The following is an 18,424-nucleotide window of genomic DNA, read 5'->3' as shown; positions in this document are numbered from 1 at the left end:
TATTTGAAAAATGAAAACCATGAGCTAGGGGATAATGTTACTAAACAAGCCAAGCAGAATAAGATAACGCTCTGCCATGATCCTGTTGAGATAGTCAGAACTTGAATTTGACTCAATGAATAATCCTAATAAGAAGGAATTAAAAGGAGTTCCGTTGGAGATTGGAAATTGAGGGCAATTCGGTGATTTGGTGAGAGGTGTGGAGATTTAAACAAATCAGATTTGATTTAACAAAGTGAGCATTTTTCGATGAAAGGGGGTTGTTTCAAATGAGATCGAGAAGGAAAAAGTGTAAGGCTATTTAACGTAATCATGTCCCCAAATTCATTAAATTTCTGGTTCATAAAAGTAAAATATTCTCTTTTACTTCATTTGGGTTTATAATTGACCAAAATTGATTAATTGAATCTTCGAAAGGTAATGACAATTTAGTTTACTCAAGTTTTGTTGCTTCCGTAAATTCTAATTCTTGCGATATCGCTTTTTAGAAATCAACACAAAAGTGATTTGCTTACGCTTGCTAGTTTATCGGGTCAACCGTAATAATTTGTTTGATTAGTAGTCAGCATGATCTCATGGCCAATTTCAAATCTTATTTCTTGAAGCTTCTACTATTAAAATAAGACAAGGCCACCGACTACCGATCACGAAGCCACAAGTTTGTCGGTCAGTAGATTGGGTTTGGCCGGAAGCCACGTGTACTTCTCGTGGCTCGAAATGCAAGGTCTCTTGACAACACTGCCATAAATGAGAAACCACCTTAGCCAGCTCTTATGAGATTTTCGTCATCTGATCCTCTCGTTGCGACGATGGACGCGATTGTCAATAAGCTTGGTGGTTCTCTTCCAGTCCCGAGCGTTCAGGAGTTGGCAAAAGAGGCCATAACCGAACTCCCGCCTCGCTATATCCGTACCGACCTAGACCATGGGACTTCGGTGCTTCAAGTACCAGTAATTGATCTGAGCAAGCTCTCGTCGAGCGATGGCGATTTGACGGAGTCCGAGCTTGAAAAGCTGCACTCTGCATGCAGAGATTGGGGATTCTTCCAGGTCTTCCGTGAGGTCTAGATCTGTTTTTCAAGAATTCGGCTTTTAAGTTAATCGATCCCCTTTTTGTGGATGCAGTTGATAAACCATGGAGTGAGCTTTTCGTTGTTGGAGGAGGTGAAGTTGGGAATACAAGAGTTCTTCAAGCTTCCAATGGAGGAAAAGAGGAGGTTTTGGCAACAAGAAGGAGACTTGCAGGGCTTCGGGCAGGCGTTTGTAGTGTCCGAGGAGCAGAAGCTCGATTGGGGCGACATGTTTTACGTGGTGTCCCTCCCCAGACATTTGAGAAAACCTCACCTTTTTCCCATGCTTCCTTCTCCCTTCAGGTTTCTCTCTCTCTCTCTCGTGCATTGAGTACTCTATCCATCGAGATTGTCTGAATGCATGCCGTAAATTTACCCTTCCAAGGCTGACGCATTAAGATGGAGGTTTGAACTGGCCGGATTTAATTTTCTTCTTTGTCTACTTTTGCCCTTCCCATTCGCACCTCCACACACCGCCTCCACCGTCGTCTTCCCACGAGCGCTGATAAGCCACGGGACCTGACCATTGGTCATGTCACCATCGCAGCCACCATCGCTATCGACACATGGCCCCGCTCTCTCCCTCGTCCATCATGTCCTTCCCTATCCTCCCTCCCATGTTGCATTGGATGACCCTTAGTCAACCCAGATTGAAGATCGACAGAGGCTGAGAGGCCACATGCGCAAATCCCGCCCCTGCTCGTCACTGAAACTTAAACATTAGAGATACAAAGAACCCATTTTCCAGCAAAATTAGTCCGAGAAACAGGGTAACTAATTTTATATACCAAGTTCTGTAATCCCAAGCGTCACACGAAACAATAACATTCATTGTTGAAGGATCAATGGCATTAATTTTTTTTATATTTATTTTTTAACTAAAAGCTCAAATATACATCTCGCAATATCTAAAGTGTGCCCCCCATCATTTCTAAGAGAGACGCAAAAACTTTGGCCTTCACCTTCTCCTCCTATTGGACTTTTGGTTCCTTTACTAGCTAACTATTTAATTTACTATAATTGGTTGATACATCAACAATCGAATAAAAGATAATAAGTTTGAAAAATTCTTGGCTACACCGGGTGCGTGTGTGACCAATGATTCATGTGAGTTGGGCTTATATGAGCGGGATGCATGAAAGATTGGCTTGATGATTAGCCCGCATCATCAATAATACCTTAACTTTAGCAGCATGATGAATATTGTATTAACAACCTGTGTAACTATTTTCTACAAATCCCAAATCTCTCGACGTCAAGATGAATAATTAATTACATACTGAAAACAAACATACTCATATCACTGCCTCACATTTTGTGTGAAAATCCATGCTCTCTCTCTCTCTCTCTCTCTCTCTCTCTCTCTCTCTCTCTCTCTCTCTCTCTCTCACCTTTGTAACCTATTCTTATATGTGTAATTATTATGCAGAGATGTGCTGGATAAATACTCCACAGAGCTCCAAGATCTTGCAATGAAGATACTCCTTCTCATGGCAAAAGCTTTAAAGATGGACACCAAGGAGATGATAGAACTGTTTGATGAGGGCCTGCAAGGCATGAGGATGAACTATTACCCTCCGTGTCCGCGACCTGAGCTGGCCATTGGCCTCACTCCACATTCCGACGCTAAAGGCCTTACCATTCTTCTCCAAGTCAATGAAGTGGAAGGTCTCCAAGTAAGAAAAGAGGGCAAGTGGGTTCCCATCAAGCCCCTTCCTAATGCTTTCGTTGTCAATGTCGGAGACATTTTAGAGGTAAAGATTTTCGATCGGCCAAATCTCTATAGTTTTGCTGCAGAGTGCCACCTAATTTTGTCTTATATACTAGCCAATGTTCTCTAGATTCGATGAGCTATTGATGACAAGACTGTTATCTAAAAAAAATTGGTATACTTACAGATACCTTTCGATGAATAGTCTACCTAAACTGAACTTTATGCAATTTGTTAGGATGAGTAGAGAATAGAATTTCATGAACAAGAATCCAACATAGGCATGACTGAATAGTTTGTGTATTTGATGATTGACGCAGATTGTCACAAATGGTAATTATTGTAGCATTGAGCACCGAGCAACAGTTAACTCAATGAAGGAGAGGCTCTCGATTGCCACATTCTATAGCCCAAAATTGGAAGGTGAAATGGGTCCTACACCGAGCTTAATCACTTCGGACAAGCCAGCATTGTTCAGAACAATAGGTGTTGCCGATTACTTCAGGGGATTTTACTCTAATGAGCTGCGAGGAAAGTCATATCTTGATATCATGAGGACGATTCAGGGTGGGGAAAACAAAGGGGATTGAATTTGGATTTGCTATCCCAAAAGTCACTCGGAAACACCATTTTACGTTGTGTATGTTAAAATAAAATAAAATTGATTGTTGAAGATTTGAACATGTTGGATTTATTGTTCCTATTCTTCAAAATGCTTGATCTTGGTGGGTGTCAAAAGAAGATTGAAGACGGAAGGATATCGGCATCATTTATGATGGGTTATGTTTGGGTAGCCCCTCCACCATTCAACAATGAGTAAATGCTTTCATATTAAAAATGAGAGGTCTTTTTTGTTTTTCTTTATTCAAAGAACGTGAGATTTTTTCATTGTCAAAAGGAGCAAAGATTCTTTGTCTCTGCTTTTTCTTCAGCATTTTGGACTTTCTTATTTTGCTCATTCAATGTTAGTTAAGCTACATGCATGTCAACCACTTTAAAAGGTTGTGGATTTCTGATTTGTAGTTACATCAAGCAAAGAGCATTTGCATTTCCATTATTTCTGGTTGTGGATCTTCATTTGTATCTGGTTCCAAACTTTCAAAAGTTGCCATTATTATATTTTTTTTTAGTTCTTACATTTGATATCAAAGCTAGAAATGGTATCTACTAGTTCCGTTCAATTGCAACTTCCAAAGTTGAGCGGAAAGAATTTCAACAGTCGGTCTGTCCATGTGACATCCTAAATTTTCGACTTGTCCCAATAAAACGAAATGGGCTTTTTGTCGGCGCACCTATGGTCATTTTTCTCTGAGTTGATCACTTACGAGTTAACTAATCTATTAGGTGAAGCCATTAAGGGATATAACAGTGGTAAAATTCCTAAAAGCTACCTAATTGGTTGGATTGGACTAAAATTGTGTTCGGTCAATTTTAACGGCAAAATTGAATTTGGTGTCGGAATTCAGATGTTCAAGTGTGTCACAATTCATTTATAGGACGTCATCTTGTCTTTCAGAAAAATTCCATCGAGTTCGCGATTTTTACGGAAAATCAATTTGGACGAATCGGAAACGAACAGAAATTCAGATTGGCCAAATTAAAGGGATTTTTGACTTCCAAACCAAGCTACTTGGTGAAAGGAAAGTGTGGAAATTGTGTGAGCTTTTTCTTCAAGGGAAATTGGACTTCAAATTGGAGAGATTGGAGATGAAATTTAAGTCCAAATTAAGTCAATTCGGAGCTAGGCTTGGGGGGGTGCAACATTTGTCATCAAATTGGATTATTTGTGGAAATTATGAGCAAGAAAGCAATTTGGGACAAGAGGGATAAGATTGGAGACTTTGGGGGACCAAGCTTTAATTGATTTGGATAATTATTGTGACTTTTGCCCTTCTCCCTCAATCTTCTCTCATGCCAAGCTCAGCCGCCCCTCCTTCCTTCGCACGTCTAGCTGTCTTCCTCCTTCACGGTCTCTCTTTCATTTCCTTCGAAGCCACCTCTCCATGTCACCTCTCTTTCATCCCTCCCTTCTTTGCAACACCACCGAAATTACTACTCCACCTTCTTCATGTCTTCATCCCAACTGCCCGAAGTCAAGCCACCGAAGCCCCCCACTGAGTCAACGTTTGCGCCACCCCATCTCCCTCGGTTCTTCTTTACTGCTAAGCTGCTAGCTGCCTTCCCCCAAGCAGCACCGAAGCTGCTCCACTTTGGTTTGTCCCTCTTTCGGCTGCACAAAGTCAGCCACTTCCCCATAGTTGACTGAGGCAGTTCCAATTTCTGTCGCACGTCTCTTAATCATCCACCGACCGTCCGCGAGAAGCCTAGCGAGTTAAGTAGCCACTGAATCAAGCTGTCCGTCTCCACCGAATTCCCTATAGCTGCGCTTCGTTCGCCAGCCCATCTCCACCTCTTTCATCTAGCAACTCCAGGCCACGCCAATCCAGCCCATCTCGAAGCCTCGCTATAGCCCACGCGATTTTCCAGCTCTAATTGAACCCGCAAACTCCAGCCGCTTCAGCCTAACCTTGATCCAGCTTAGTTCAAGAACAAATCTCAACTTGGGCTGAGATTTGTTGGACTGTTTTTGGCTTGGTCCAAGCCCTCGTTGGCGCCGCCGCAAGCTTGAGTTGCAGCCACTGTCGCGGCAAACCGGTTTTCGTGTAAACCGGTGATTTTATGCACTAAACTCTACTTAGTATGCTAATGACGTTTATGGGATGATTAGTTTAAGTTAATCATGGATTAGGTGGTTAGTTAGATTAGATTAGTGATTTAATTATTCAATTATGCATGTTAGGGGGTTAGATTAGAGTAATTAAGGCCTAGATAGGATGTGCTATTTATCTTGATAGGTTCGGGAATTTTCCCAGCCTGTTTAGGTGGTTAATTTAGCAATTACTGCCTAAGTATGCATTTATGGAATTAAATTGTATTTATTTAATTAATTTTGGTAATTAATTGTTTATTAATTATTTTCCGGAAATTATACCGGGATAGCCGATGACCAGAATTGCATTCTAATTGCAATGGTGTGGTTAATTTCTGCAATTGAGTGTTAATTTGTGCAAATTGAGTGCTGATTGGATTTTTGGTCATTTATTCCAAAAATTGTGAATTTTAAATATTTATTCTAGAAAATCCTGGGTGTCAGGTTTTAACACCGAAAATAGTCTAATATATTATATAAAACAGTGGGATTTTAAAAAGGGAGGATATCAATTTTTCAGGCTCAATTTGACCATATACCCACACACGATATTTTCACCGGATGTTTTTAATAAGAAGAAAATATGCCAAGGTAATTATCTTAATTGAGGCTTGTGAGTGCAAAGCACAATTTCCTTGGCCAAAATTGAATGATCGGGTGCTGGTTAAAAGAACCCATCCCTGGCGTGTGTCGGTAGACGTTGCTTGTCCCTGGCATGTGTTGGTGGATATTACATATCCCCGGTGTGTGTCGGTGGATATTACCTATCCCCGGCGTGTGTCGATGGATGTAACCTATCCCCGGTGTGTGTCGGTGGATATTACCTATCCCCGGCGTGTGTCGGTGGATGTTACCTATCCCCGGTGTTTGTCGTTGGGTGTTACCTATCCTCGGTGTGTGTCGGTGGATAGAGGACCGGCGTGTGTCGGGTAAAATTGCTTGTGCTGGTAGTATTAATTAATTGGAACGCATGTTGATTGAATTGATGAACCAAAGTGTGTCTGTAATTCTTGCTTGTGTTAGCAGTGATTGATTTAAATATTCCAATTGATGTGTGAATTTGCTATATGCATATGGTTGTGATATGAACTGTACTGACCTGCAAGGAGGATCTGAGACAAAGTAAGTCTCCGTGGTTATATGATTGTGCATATTACTCTCCTAATCGAAGTTTAGAGCGTTTATATCTCACCCTGTCCATGGGCTCATTTTTCAAGGCTGTAGAGTGGAGAACCTGGAGCCGAGCTGAGGTGATCTGAAATGTAGGTCAGATTGAATAGTTTCTTTTGAGAGTTGATCCTTTGAAATCTTTTGGGTATAGCCCATTGTATATGACTTAGTTGGTCTACAACATCATGTTTTGTTTTTGAATCTATTGTTCTGATTTTCTATCCCAAGATAGTTACTGTCAGGGGATTTGTTATTCGTTTCTGCATGTACAATAAAATGAAAGGGTCGGTGACTCATCCTGGGAAGTCGCAAAATTTCATCGACCACCGAGGGATGGGCACGAGCTCGAGGATCAGGGCGTGACATCCTCGTTTAAGTGGTATCGGAGATTAGGTATGTGTATGGAGTGATAAGGTGCGATGGGTTCTTGGAATATTTAGTAGGAATGACATTTATTTTATGCTGATGCATGTAAGTGATAGCTTATAGATAAATTGTTTTATGGAGGTCACTCAAATTCTAATCTAGTATTGGAATTGGAAAACAGGTTTCTATAAAGATCCTGTAGCATGAGTGACCAGGAGTAAACGACTCCTAAGAAGAGGGTGGTAGGCCTTATGACTCGGGGTAGGATGCCGACAAGAGTCAATACTCGAGGCGGTTGTGGTAGAGCGTAGGCTGCGGCCATTCCAAGTGGAGTAGCACCGTCTCTAGTCAGTGCTGGTGTAGCAACACCTGGTGATCCGAGAATTGTTGGGATCATGTAGACGCTAGAGGGGATGAGAGATTTAATGGGGCAGTACGCCCAAAATCAAGCCGTCGCCATTACTGCCGCTGCTATAGCTGTCGTTATTGCCGCAACCAATGCTATTGTTGCTGCTGCCATAGCCACTGCCGCACCTGTCGAGGTTCCACTTGGGAACGTGGTTGCTGAGAGAGTGAGGCCGATGCACAAGCTTGTGGAGCAGTTTTTAAAGTTGAAACCGCCGAAGTTCACTGGCGTTAGAGATCCCAAGGCTGCAACCCTCTAGATCTAGGAATTGGAAAAGGCCTTTGCACTGCCGATGTGCACTGAGGTAGAAAAGGTCGTCCTTGCAGTTTATTAGCTGTAGGGAATTGCAAGCACTTGGTGGAGAGCCACTACAGGGATAGTTTTCCCGGAAGGTGTGTTCCCATAGTGGAACGCCTTTGTTGAGGTTTTTAACAACAAATACTTTTTTGAGACTACTAGAGAACTGAAGATGGCAGAATTCCAGCATCTTCGCCAAAGCTCAATGACGGCAGATCAATATGAGGCGAAGTTCACTGAACTATCGTAGTACGCTCCTGAACTGGTTGAGAATCTGGTAAATCGAGTTAGGAGATTCAAAGATGGACATAGGCCGGAACTGAGGAGTTCGCTGATACTACTCAACCTGAGGAACTATAATGACTTGTATGAACGGGTCCATATGATAAAGAGAGATAAAAAAGAAAGAGCTGCCTCATCTGGGTCGTGGTTTGGCTTGAATAGAGATGGGAATAGGTTTGGGAAGAGACCTATGTCTGGAGGAATATATCCTATTACGCTCAACAAGAATGGTGAGATCAAAAAGTCAGCGCCAAGACAGAATAGCGTGTGTCACTTCTGTAGAAAATGACATGGATCGGCCCCATGCCATTTTGAGATGGGTACGTGTTATGAATGTGGCCAGCAGGGTCACATAGTTAGGAATTGTCCCCGAAGACCGATGGGACGCCACCGCCACCGCCACCGATGGGTCAAAACCAACGAATTGCGCTGTAAAATGCACTGCGGAGTGGATTGAACAGGCTGCCATCTCAGAGATGAATCGAGTCATGCACTGGACAGGAAGGACAGTATTCCCAGAACAATTTTATCAGAGTAGCACAGCAGAATTTTGGTTAAATTTATATAACCTCAGTTGTTGTGATGAAGTTGTAGAAAGGAGAATCACTGGCTAGGGTTGTACTTGAATATTTTGCCTATATATAACTTTGATATCATATATATAAAAGGGTTTGGCTCAAGGAGCCACTTGTTGCGATGAATCGTGTGTTCGATGAGTATCTGGATCAGTTTGTGAATGTTTTCTTCGACGACATCCCGGTATACTCGAAAAGTCCTGAGAAGCACGAAAGACAATTGAGGACAATACTTCAGACTCTGTGAGATCATGAACTGTACACCAAGTTCAGCAAGTGCGAGTTTTGGTTGGCTCATGTTGCTTTCCTAGGTCACGAGATTTCAGATGAAGAAATCTCCGTGGACCCGACCAAGATCAAAGCAATAAACAACTGGCCAAGATTGACTACCATGATAGAGATCAGAAACTTTTTGGGTTTGGCAGGGTACTACAGAAAGTTTGTGGAAGGATTCTCAACATTAACTTCGCCGTTGATTCGACTATTGAAGAAGGAAGAGAAATTTGTATGGACAGACAAGTGCGAGCGTAATGTCCAAGAGCTTAAGTAGAAGCTGACTGCCGCACTTGCGTTGACAATTCCATATGGTCTTGGAAGATACGAGATCAATAGTAATGCGTCGTTTAGAGGACTGGGTTGCGTACGCGTCCCGTCAGTTGAAACCTCATGGATTGAACTACCTAACGCATGACTTAGAACTCGCATCAATTATTTTCGCTTCGTAGATTTGAAGACATTACTTATGTGGAAAAAGATTCCAGATCTTCACTGACCATCAAGGTCTCAAGTATCTGTTCTCTCAAAAGGAGTTGAATATGAGACAACATCGCTGGATGGAACTCCTGAATGACTATGATTGTGATATTTTATATAACCTTGGATAGGCTAACAAGGTCACAGATGCGCTGAGTCGGAAATCTTCAGTAGCGCAGATGGTATTTAAGGAATGGACTTTACTCGAGAGAGAGCTCGAGACTCGATTTTTAAGTTTGAGATAAGCCACCTTCCAAATCTTATGGCCACCCTCAGAATTGAGCCGGAAGTACAAATTAGAATCAAGACGTTTCAACCGACAGATCTAGAGATTCAGAAGAACTTGCAAGAGGATACCAATAAAAGAAAGACTGATTTTCAGATTTCTGATGACGGAACACTAAGGTTTTGAGGACGATTGTGTGTACCTGACGATGTAGCGCTTAGGGAAGAGATCTTGTCAGAAGCTCATTGTAACAGTTACAGCATTCATCCTAACAGTACAAAGATGCATCGGAATCTACGTCAACACTATTAGTGGTCCGGTATGAAGGTGGATATCGCTAAGTATGTCACCAAGTGTCTGACATGTCAGCAAGTGAAGGCACATCATTGTAAGTTGGAAGAACCTCTACAACCTCTTAAGATTCTCGAGTGGAAATGGGAACACGTCACAATGGATTTTGTGTCGGGCTTACTAAGGAGTCAGAGAGGTAATGATTCCATTTGGGTAGTGGTCGACAGATTGATAAAGTCGGCTCACTTCATTGCAGTATGAAAGGACCTTGATTTGGATAGGCATGTAGAATTGTACGTGCGTCAGATAATTAGTCAGCATGGAGTGCTGGTGACGATCACATCAAACCGAGACCCAAGATTTATAGCTGCTTTTTGGGAAAGTTTACAGACCGCCTTAGGAACGAAGCTGCAGTATAGTACGGCCTATCATCCTCAGACGGATGACCAGTCTAAGAGGACGATTTAAACCCTCGAAGACATTCTGCAAACTTGCGTGTTGGATTTCAAAGGAAGCTAGGAGGAATAGCTTCACCTTGTTGAGTTTGCCTACAACAATAGCTACCAACAGAGTATTCAGATGACTCTTTTTGAAGCATTGTATGGCAGAACGTACAAAACACCAGTGTGTTGCGATGAGATCCGAGAACAAAAGATCACAAGCACAGAGTTAGTCTAGCAGTTAGTTGATGCAGCTACAGTCATCAGGTACAGATTAAAGACCGTTCAAAGCTACCATAAAAGTTACACTAATAAGCGTCAATTGTCATTGGAATTTCAAGTTGGTGAACACGCATTTCTAAAGGCGTCACCAATGAGGAGTACTTCACGCTTTGTCAAGAAAGGGAAAGCTGAGTCCGAGGTACATAGGTCCATTTGAAATTCTGGAAAGAATCGGGATCCTAAAGTATCGTCTTGCATTGCCGCTGAGATCAGCATAAGTGCATGACGTCTTTCACGTGTTGATGTTGAGGACTTATGAGCCTGACCCGAACCACGTGCTGAATTTTGAAGAATTAGACATGGACGACAGAATGTCATACGTGGAAAGCCCAGTTCAGATTGTGGATCGAAAATAGAAGATTCTATGCACCAAGGCGATCCCCTTGATCAAAGTAGTTTGGCAACACCACGGGACGGAATGAGCTACATGAGAAAGTGAAGACTCGATGAGACGACAATACCCCCACCATTTTGAAGAAGAATTGTAATGATTTAAATTTCGAGGACAAAATTTTTTTAAGAGGAAAATAGTTGTGACATCCTGAATTTTCGACCCGTCTCGATAAAATGAAATGGGCTTTTTGTCGGCACACCTATGGTCCTTTTTCTCTAAGCTGATCACTCACGAGTTAACTAATCTATTGGGTGAAACTATTCAGGGATATAACTGCGGTAAAATTCCTAAAAGTTACCTAATTGGTTGGATTGGACTAAAATTGCGTTCGGTCGATTTTAATCATGAAATTGAATTCGGTTTTGGAATTCGGACATTCGAGTGTGTCACAAGTCATTTATAGAACGTCGTCTTGTCTTTCGGAAAAATTCCGCTGAGTTTGCGATTTTTATGAAAAATCAATTTGGACGAATCAGAAATGAATGGAAATTTGGATTGGCCAAATTGAAGGGATTTTTGATTTCCAAACCGAGCTACTTCATGAAAGGAAAGTGTGGAAATTGTGTGGGCTTTTTCTTCAAGCGAAATTGGACCTCAAATTGGAGAGATTGGAGATGAAATTTAAGTGCAAATTAAGTAAATTCGGAGCTAGGCTTGGGGGGTGCAACATTTGTCATCAAATTGGATTATTTGTGAAAAAATGTGATTTAGTTGTTTCATTACTTAATTTCATAATTTGTTGATATTGTGATTGAACTCAAATCTTTAAAGATGTCATAGTGATGAAACCTGAGTAGCCTCTAAATTAGGAGTCATTTCCTAATTTCTTAACGCGCTATAATCATTAATCTAATCTTATATCCGAGATACGATTCGCAATTGCATAGAAAATCATCAATTTGATCTCATGATGTGATTCACGATTACATGAAAAATTGGCTAGTCTAATCTTACGCTCAAGATACGTCTCGTCAATTTATTTCCGAAATTAGATGGATATTGATACTATCTTGTGTGATTTGATGCCATGTTTAATGTGGATTTAATTTCTTTCCATTTTTGTTTGATTTTAATTGATTTTATTTCTTAAAAAAATTAGATATGATTAAATTAATTTTTTTTTTTAAGATTGATTGCATGTTTATTTTGGTTATATTATAATTCCAAATTAAATAGAATACGAAAAGTTTCTTTTTAGAATAAATTGGATTTTCTTATTCTAGGATATTTTGCATGTTTAAATATTAGGCATTTTTAATTTCGAATTTTAATTAAAAGGAAAACACAACAAAACATGTGCATGTCACGTAAGAGTAGTTCATTCATTGCACGCCATCTAGTAAATTACATGTTTAGGGTCATTTAAATTAAAATGCATGACATATTAGAATAATTGCACTAATCTTTTCTCATCATTAGAATAGGTGAATTAAATAATATTGCGTGACATATAGTTTGCATGTTAGGTTGTATGCCACGTGTCACATGTTATTTCAGTTGACCTTTTTTGCACATCATTGCATTGCATTCTACATAGTTTCTAAGTTTCATTTAAATAAGTGAAAACCCGGAAAAAAAATTGAGTGATTGCATGTTAATTAAAAATCATATATAGAATTGTTGATGTGAATTATGAGTTAACATTGCATATGCTTTCATTACTATAAGGTGAGTCCTGTAATTTATTTTCTACTTTATTGGTTCTTAAATTTGTGATTTGTGCACCCGCATAATCGCCTTATAGTTAGGAAGTAATAAATTGATCAAAGTTGCATGCTATATATATATATATATTCATGAAAAGAATGGTATCACATTAGAGAAATATAGTGTAATTAAGTCCTTGTATTCAAAATCTCTGCTTCATAGGAGAAACAAAATAATTCTCCCATTATTTTACTTAGTTGTTTAATTGACCTACCGTAAACTAATTAGTAGCGACTTCATATTGAAAATGATTTGCATATTAAAAATATGAACCCTGAGTTGTGAATTGGTATGAGTTTGGTAGAATCCGAGTAAACTCTAGTCTTAATAATTTGTTAGTGAACCCCTAGGTGGTTCCACTCGCTTTGGGGAGGTAACAACAATCTCAATGAATTAAGCAAAGCATAACTTCACCATATTAATGCCCCAAGTGTTCTGCAAGTGTTTACTAAAATATGCATGTCCTAAGTAATAATTTTTAAATGCACTAGTGATAATGTTTATTTTGGATATTTCTTGTTTTAAAAAAAAAATTACACTATGCAGTGCATGAGATGCAATATAATTCTGGGTTAAGTCTATGTGAATATTTGACTAAAAAAAGGAGTCTATGTGAGCTAATCTAACTGATGACATTGGACGAGGATTATCATGCAATCTATACGTAACCTAACAGATTATCATGCAATCTAATTTATATCAGCCTAAACATGCAATAACTAAATGACATTGATTTGATGACATGGAAATTATGACTTGGTGATATGATGACGTAGTAACTATGAGATAACAATAATGCAAATAATTCTATATGAAATATGCATGTTACTTTTATGATACTCCTTTAAACTATATTAGGAAATTGGCTTAAACATGTGATGACCTAAGAAACAGATATAAATGCAATCTATCCAATCATGAAATGCAATTTTTACATTTCTCATGATTAGAAAATTTACTAATTCAATGACATGTCATTTAACAAGCCCCTAAATTCCACACATTCACCTCAACCCAAAATAGGAAAGAAAAAGATAATTGGAAATTCGACCTTAAGTCTTTAAGATTGAATTTTCGTTTATTAAGCATATAATGCAATATATCAAACTACGAAACTTTCTATTGTGGGGACACCTAAAATATTGCACCAAATTGAGTTAGAATCGAAATAATCCAAATTAGGTAACTAGGTATTCAAAGTGAACAAGTAAACTTGGAACTCACCTGAACTGGATTACTGACTCAAATGATGACCGATAGCGAGGGGGTCGCAAGGAAGATTCACAGCGGTGGAATGGTGAGGAAGAGCAAGAGGTGGGAATAGCAAGGAGTGTGAACATCACAAGGAGATCTCTGAATCTTTGATGCTTGATTTTCTTGGTGACGTTGAAAAACTAGTTGTCTTGAAGGTCTCCTCGAAATTTGGTTGGATTCCAACTTAGGACGAACACATACTCGCCGTTTTCGCGAGACCAAGCATTGAGCTCTCTAGTGTTGATCCCAAGTTTGACTGGTTTGGTTTTCTCCATCAAATATATACTTCCAAATATTCTATGATCAATCCCACCGGACAAGCTCAAGAACAATATCTTACCAAACTCTCCAAAAAATTTGAGATGATCCAACGATTAAGGAATACGTGCATGTTGATTTCATAAAACTGCCTGTGGAAATTTTTCTGGGGGGTCGCTAGAGAGAGAGCTCATGTGGGTGTGTTTTTTTGTGCTCTCTTGTGCTCTTGTTCTTTTCTATTATGTATTTCCAAACCCTCTTTGTGAACCCTTGAAGCACATATTTATAACTAATTGTGATAATATCAAGTTTAATTTATTCAAAATCCCGAACTTTCATATTTCGAACTCAGTAAGTAAAAATCCCTAATCCTCTACTAAAATGACAACTTGTCATCAAATCTAGCATGAATAGTACTCGTATTAAAATATTGATGGCATGTTGATAGAAATATTATTGCTTCACCTCGACTACACATATGTATCCCTTCGACGTAACTTCAATGCATGCTTACCTTCAGTTTATCCATGAACACACCAAGTCATGTAGTAATAAACTTACCGGCATGCATAAAAGGTTCATTAACATACATCTTGCCTCAACTAGGGCATCTTGGTTCAATTGAGGGGTTTGGCTTCAAGTTAGGCATCCTAGCTCAACTAGGGCATCTCCGCTCAATCGAGGCATCTCGAGGGCTAACTTACTCGAGGCATTCGAGCTCAACCCAAGTATCCTAACTCAACCAAGGCATCCCGTTCTCATGAACGAGGCATTGCCACCAACGCTACCAATGGTTTTCTTCTTTCATTTAATGATTAGATATCAAGTGTCGCACAAGTTTGTTTATTATCTTTCATCTTAACCTACACATGAGCAAACCATATAAAATAGACCGGCGACATAAAAACGACTACTCATGTATTGGTTCTTATCTATTTTCACCTACTAAAATAGTAGATACTGGTTTGCTAGATTCTCTTCTATGGATGTCCTCACTCACTATTAAATCTCAAACCCATCAAATATCAAGTTTGTTGACCTAGAGGAATTATTAACTACAATAACAATAGTATTCTAACTATCAAATAATGAGGATAACAAAATGAAAGCACATACCTCAACTTCAAAATCAATCTCAACCAAACTCAATTGACTAACAATCACATTGAATTCTTTGATATGATCCACAATTGATGCACCTTTGCTCATTTTCAAGTTAAACAAACATGTGTCAAATAAATCTTGTTGATCGGAGAGGGGGCTTTTCTTGTAGTAAATAAGGCTTTCATCAAACCCACAATGGTTTTCTCCTTCACAATGTTGAACATAATGTTACCAGCCAATGTTAGTTGAATAACACCTATAACTCAATTATCCAGCAATTCTCAATTAGCCTATTCCATTGTCTCTAGCTTCTCCCTGGCAAATGCAGTTTCATTTGATAGAGATAATCTTCAATCTGTATCTTCCAAAAACCAAAATCCTTCCCATCAAATCTGTTGATTCTCACTTTCTTTCTTCAGTCACCATCTATTCACTTCAACTCAACCAAGCCTAGCTCTAATGCCAATTGTTGTGGAAAGTGGGCGAATGAATAATAAAATAGACAAAACATTAGACATCATATTTATGTGGTTCGGTCCTAGCGACTTACATTCACGTGGAGAGCAACAATGAATTTTACTATAAATCAAGTGATACAACGGAAATTACATGCTCAAATAATTCAAACACTCTAAGTGGATCTCAACCCCAATTACATCCAATAATGCACACAATATTTAGCCTCACAATTCCTCTTGAAATATTCTCTCAATCTCACGAAATAATTATACACAAATTCTTAACATAAGAAATTAATCAACTTCAACTCTAAAAACTTCTTGGTGTAATTGCATGAATGAACCAGCGGAGAAAAAAAAAACCCATCCATGTGCATCAACAACAATCTCTTCCAAGCACTCATGTAAAAGTGATGCTTCATGCAATTTCTAACAACATCGTGGCTTCTTGATATATATATATATATGCAAAACAAGTCACCAAGTATTGGAGAAAAAGAAAATCAAATCTTGGTGAGCTTCGGTCAACCAAGTCCAAAAATTGGACTTTCCTATTTTGTCTTTTCTTTGCTGTGACTTCAACAAAATAACGAAAGTGCATCTTATCTGTTATTTCTTCCTACCAATGTTGACCGAGTCAAAGAAAGAAAGCTCAAAGTCTAGATTGACTCTTCAAATTTAATCCTTATCTCGAACGTGCAATAGGTTTCTGAATATTTCCTTGTAAAATAAATTTCTCTTGCGCTGACTTCAGTTAGAAGGTGATTTCCTTCTCTCGTTTTCTAACCAAAAGTCAGTCTCCAAGAAGTGATCCAAGTCAACAATGATCAAACTTTGATACGGACTTTGCTAATTTACACCACGTCCGAGAACGTTCAATGATTTCAGTCAGACTAAAATACAGTCCAAGTGCCAAAACTTGGCATGGAGGAACACTTAAGTCCCAAAAGTTTTGAAAGGTACACTTAAGTGTCAAAATTGGAACAAAGTGGATCACTTAAATGCCAATCTGGCTAAATTGCTAACGTGGCAATTTTCCGGCGAGGTAAGTGCAAAACGGCATTGTTTTGCACGCTAACGTGGCTAAAAAAATGCAAAAATGACATATTTTATCTTTACGTAGTAAATAATTAATATAAAAATTAATTAAATTAAATTTAAAACTAAATTTATATAAAATATTTAAAAAATTAAAACTAAAAATTTTAAAAAGAAGAAGAAAAAGAAAAGGGGGGGAAGGAAGGTGGCCGAGGGCTGAGCCCTCATCGCTGCTACCTCCTCGCCGCCGTCGAGGAAGGGTCGGTGATGGAGGGGAGAGGGTCGGTCGGGGTCGCCAGCCCTTGGCCAATCGATGGTGACGGCTCGCAAGCCCTCATTGCTGCCGCCTCCTCGCCGCCAGCAAGAAGGGTCGGTGACGAAGGGGAGAGGGTCGGTCAGGGTCACTGACCCCTAGCCAACCGATGGTGAGGGCTCGCGAGCCCTTGCCGGATTTGGGCAACAACTGTGACCCTCGCTCGGATCGCCGGCCCTTGGCCGGTCTACAACGAGGGCTTGCGAGCCCTTGTTGGATCTAGGGTGAGGGTCGGCAGGCCGACCCTCACCGGATTTGGGCGAGGGCCGCAACCCTCGCTAGATTTGGGTGAGGGCTTGTAGGCCCTCGCCACCGGTCGACCGATGTCGTCGACCCCAGCCATGGCTCGGCAAACCCCGGCCGACACTCCCCTAGCGTCGCCAGCCCTTCTTGGCGACAGCGGGAGGAGATGAGGGCTCGCAGCCCTCGCTGCTTGGTCGGCCCGGGGCCGGCAACCCCGACAAGCCTCCCCCTCTGTCGCCGGCCCTTCCTGGCAGTGGTGGCAAGGGCTCAACCCTCAACTGCCTCCCTTTGTCCCACATACCCCCACCTTTTTTTTAAAAGTTTTTTAAAATATTCTAAATAAATGTAATTTTTAATTTAATTAAATTAGTTTTTATATAAATTATTGACAACATCAGAGACAAAACAACGTCTTTTTTTGCATTTTTTTGTCACATCGGCATGCAAAACAATGCCGTTTTGCACCCACCTCACTAGAAAATTGACACGTCAGCAATTTGGTCGGATTTTGACCAAATTGGCACTTAAATGATCAATTTTGCTCTGATTTTGGCACTTAAGTGTACCTTTCAAAAAATTTTACACTTAAATGTCCCTCCGTTGTGGCACTTGGGCTGTACTTTAGTCATTTCAGTCATATTTTCACATGCATTTATTCAAACGTCCACAAATATATTTCTCTTGGGTCAAGATTCATTCGTGAGCTCAAACTGAAAACATATTTTAACAATTATGGTTGTGATTATGGGTGATCGGTTCCTGATCCACTTCCAATAGTCAGAACTGAGGACCAAACCAGTTGGTTCTAGGATTGAGAACTAGGCCAGTCACTTATTTTTTCCTATTACTTGGAACTGGACCAAGGTAGTGTTTAGTTCACATTTTACTGTTTTTTTAAGAAATAAAAAAAAAAGTGTATTAGTCGGTCTGGTTTGGCTTCCCCTTAGAATTGGGAACCGAACTGTCTAAACATTGGTTTCACTTTTAGAAACTAGGAAATGGATCAACATTATTGGGAACCGAACCAAACTAGTCGGTCCGGTTTGTTCCAAGTGGTTCCCAGTCCAGGCAATTCGT

The 18,424-nt window shown here is 39.9% G+C and overlaps 1 protein-coding gene across 1 annotated transcript; it reads left to right on the top strand.

Moving 5' to 3' along the window:
* The first annotated feature begins 752 nt into the window (after positions 1 to 752).
* Positions 753 to 3,455, top strand: LOC104445089 (protein SRG1). The gene is made up of 4 exons (XM_010058902.3): positions 753 to 1,049; positions 1,125 to 1,372; positions 2,499 to 2,823; positions 3,101 to 3,455. Exons 1-4 carry the CDS (start codon positions 774 to 776, stop codon positions 3,368 to 3,370), a joined length of 1,119 nt encoding a protein of 372 aa, XP_010057204.2. The 5' UTR covers positions 753 to 773; the 3' UTR covers positions 3,371 to 3,455.
* The last annotated feature ends 14,969 nt before the right edge of the window (positions 3,456 to 18,424 follow it).

This window comes from Eucalyptus grandis, chromosome 5 (assembly GCF_016545825.1).
Source record: "Eucalyptus grandis isolate ANBG69807.140 chromosome 5, ASM1654582v1, whole genome shotgun sequence".
Classification (NCBI taxonomy): Eukaryota; Viridiplantae; Streptophyta; class Magnoliopsida; order Myrtales; family Myrtaceae; genus Eucalyptus; species Eucalyptus grandis.
Note: the sequence above shows the minus strand (reverse complement) of the source record. Positions and strands in the feature narration are given on the sequence as shown.

What these genes read in the sequence shown, in the direction of transcription:
- LOC104445089 (XM_010058902.3), top strand. Translation starts at nt 774, where the DNA reads ATGAGATTTTCGTCATCTGATCCTCTCGTTGCGACGATGGACGCGATT. An exon ending in GAGATTGGGGATTCTTCCAG is followed by an intron (nt 1,050 to 1,124) that starts GTCTTCCGTGAG and finishes TTGTGGATGCAG; the next exon opens with TTGATAAACCATGGAGTGAG. An exon ending in ATGCTTCCTTCTCCCTTCAG is followed by an intron (nt 1,373 to 2,498) that starts GTTTCTCTCTCT and finishes ATTATTATGCAG; the next exon opens with AGATGTGCTGGATAAATACT.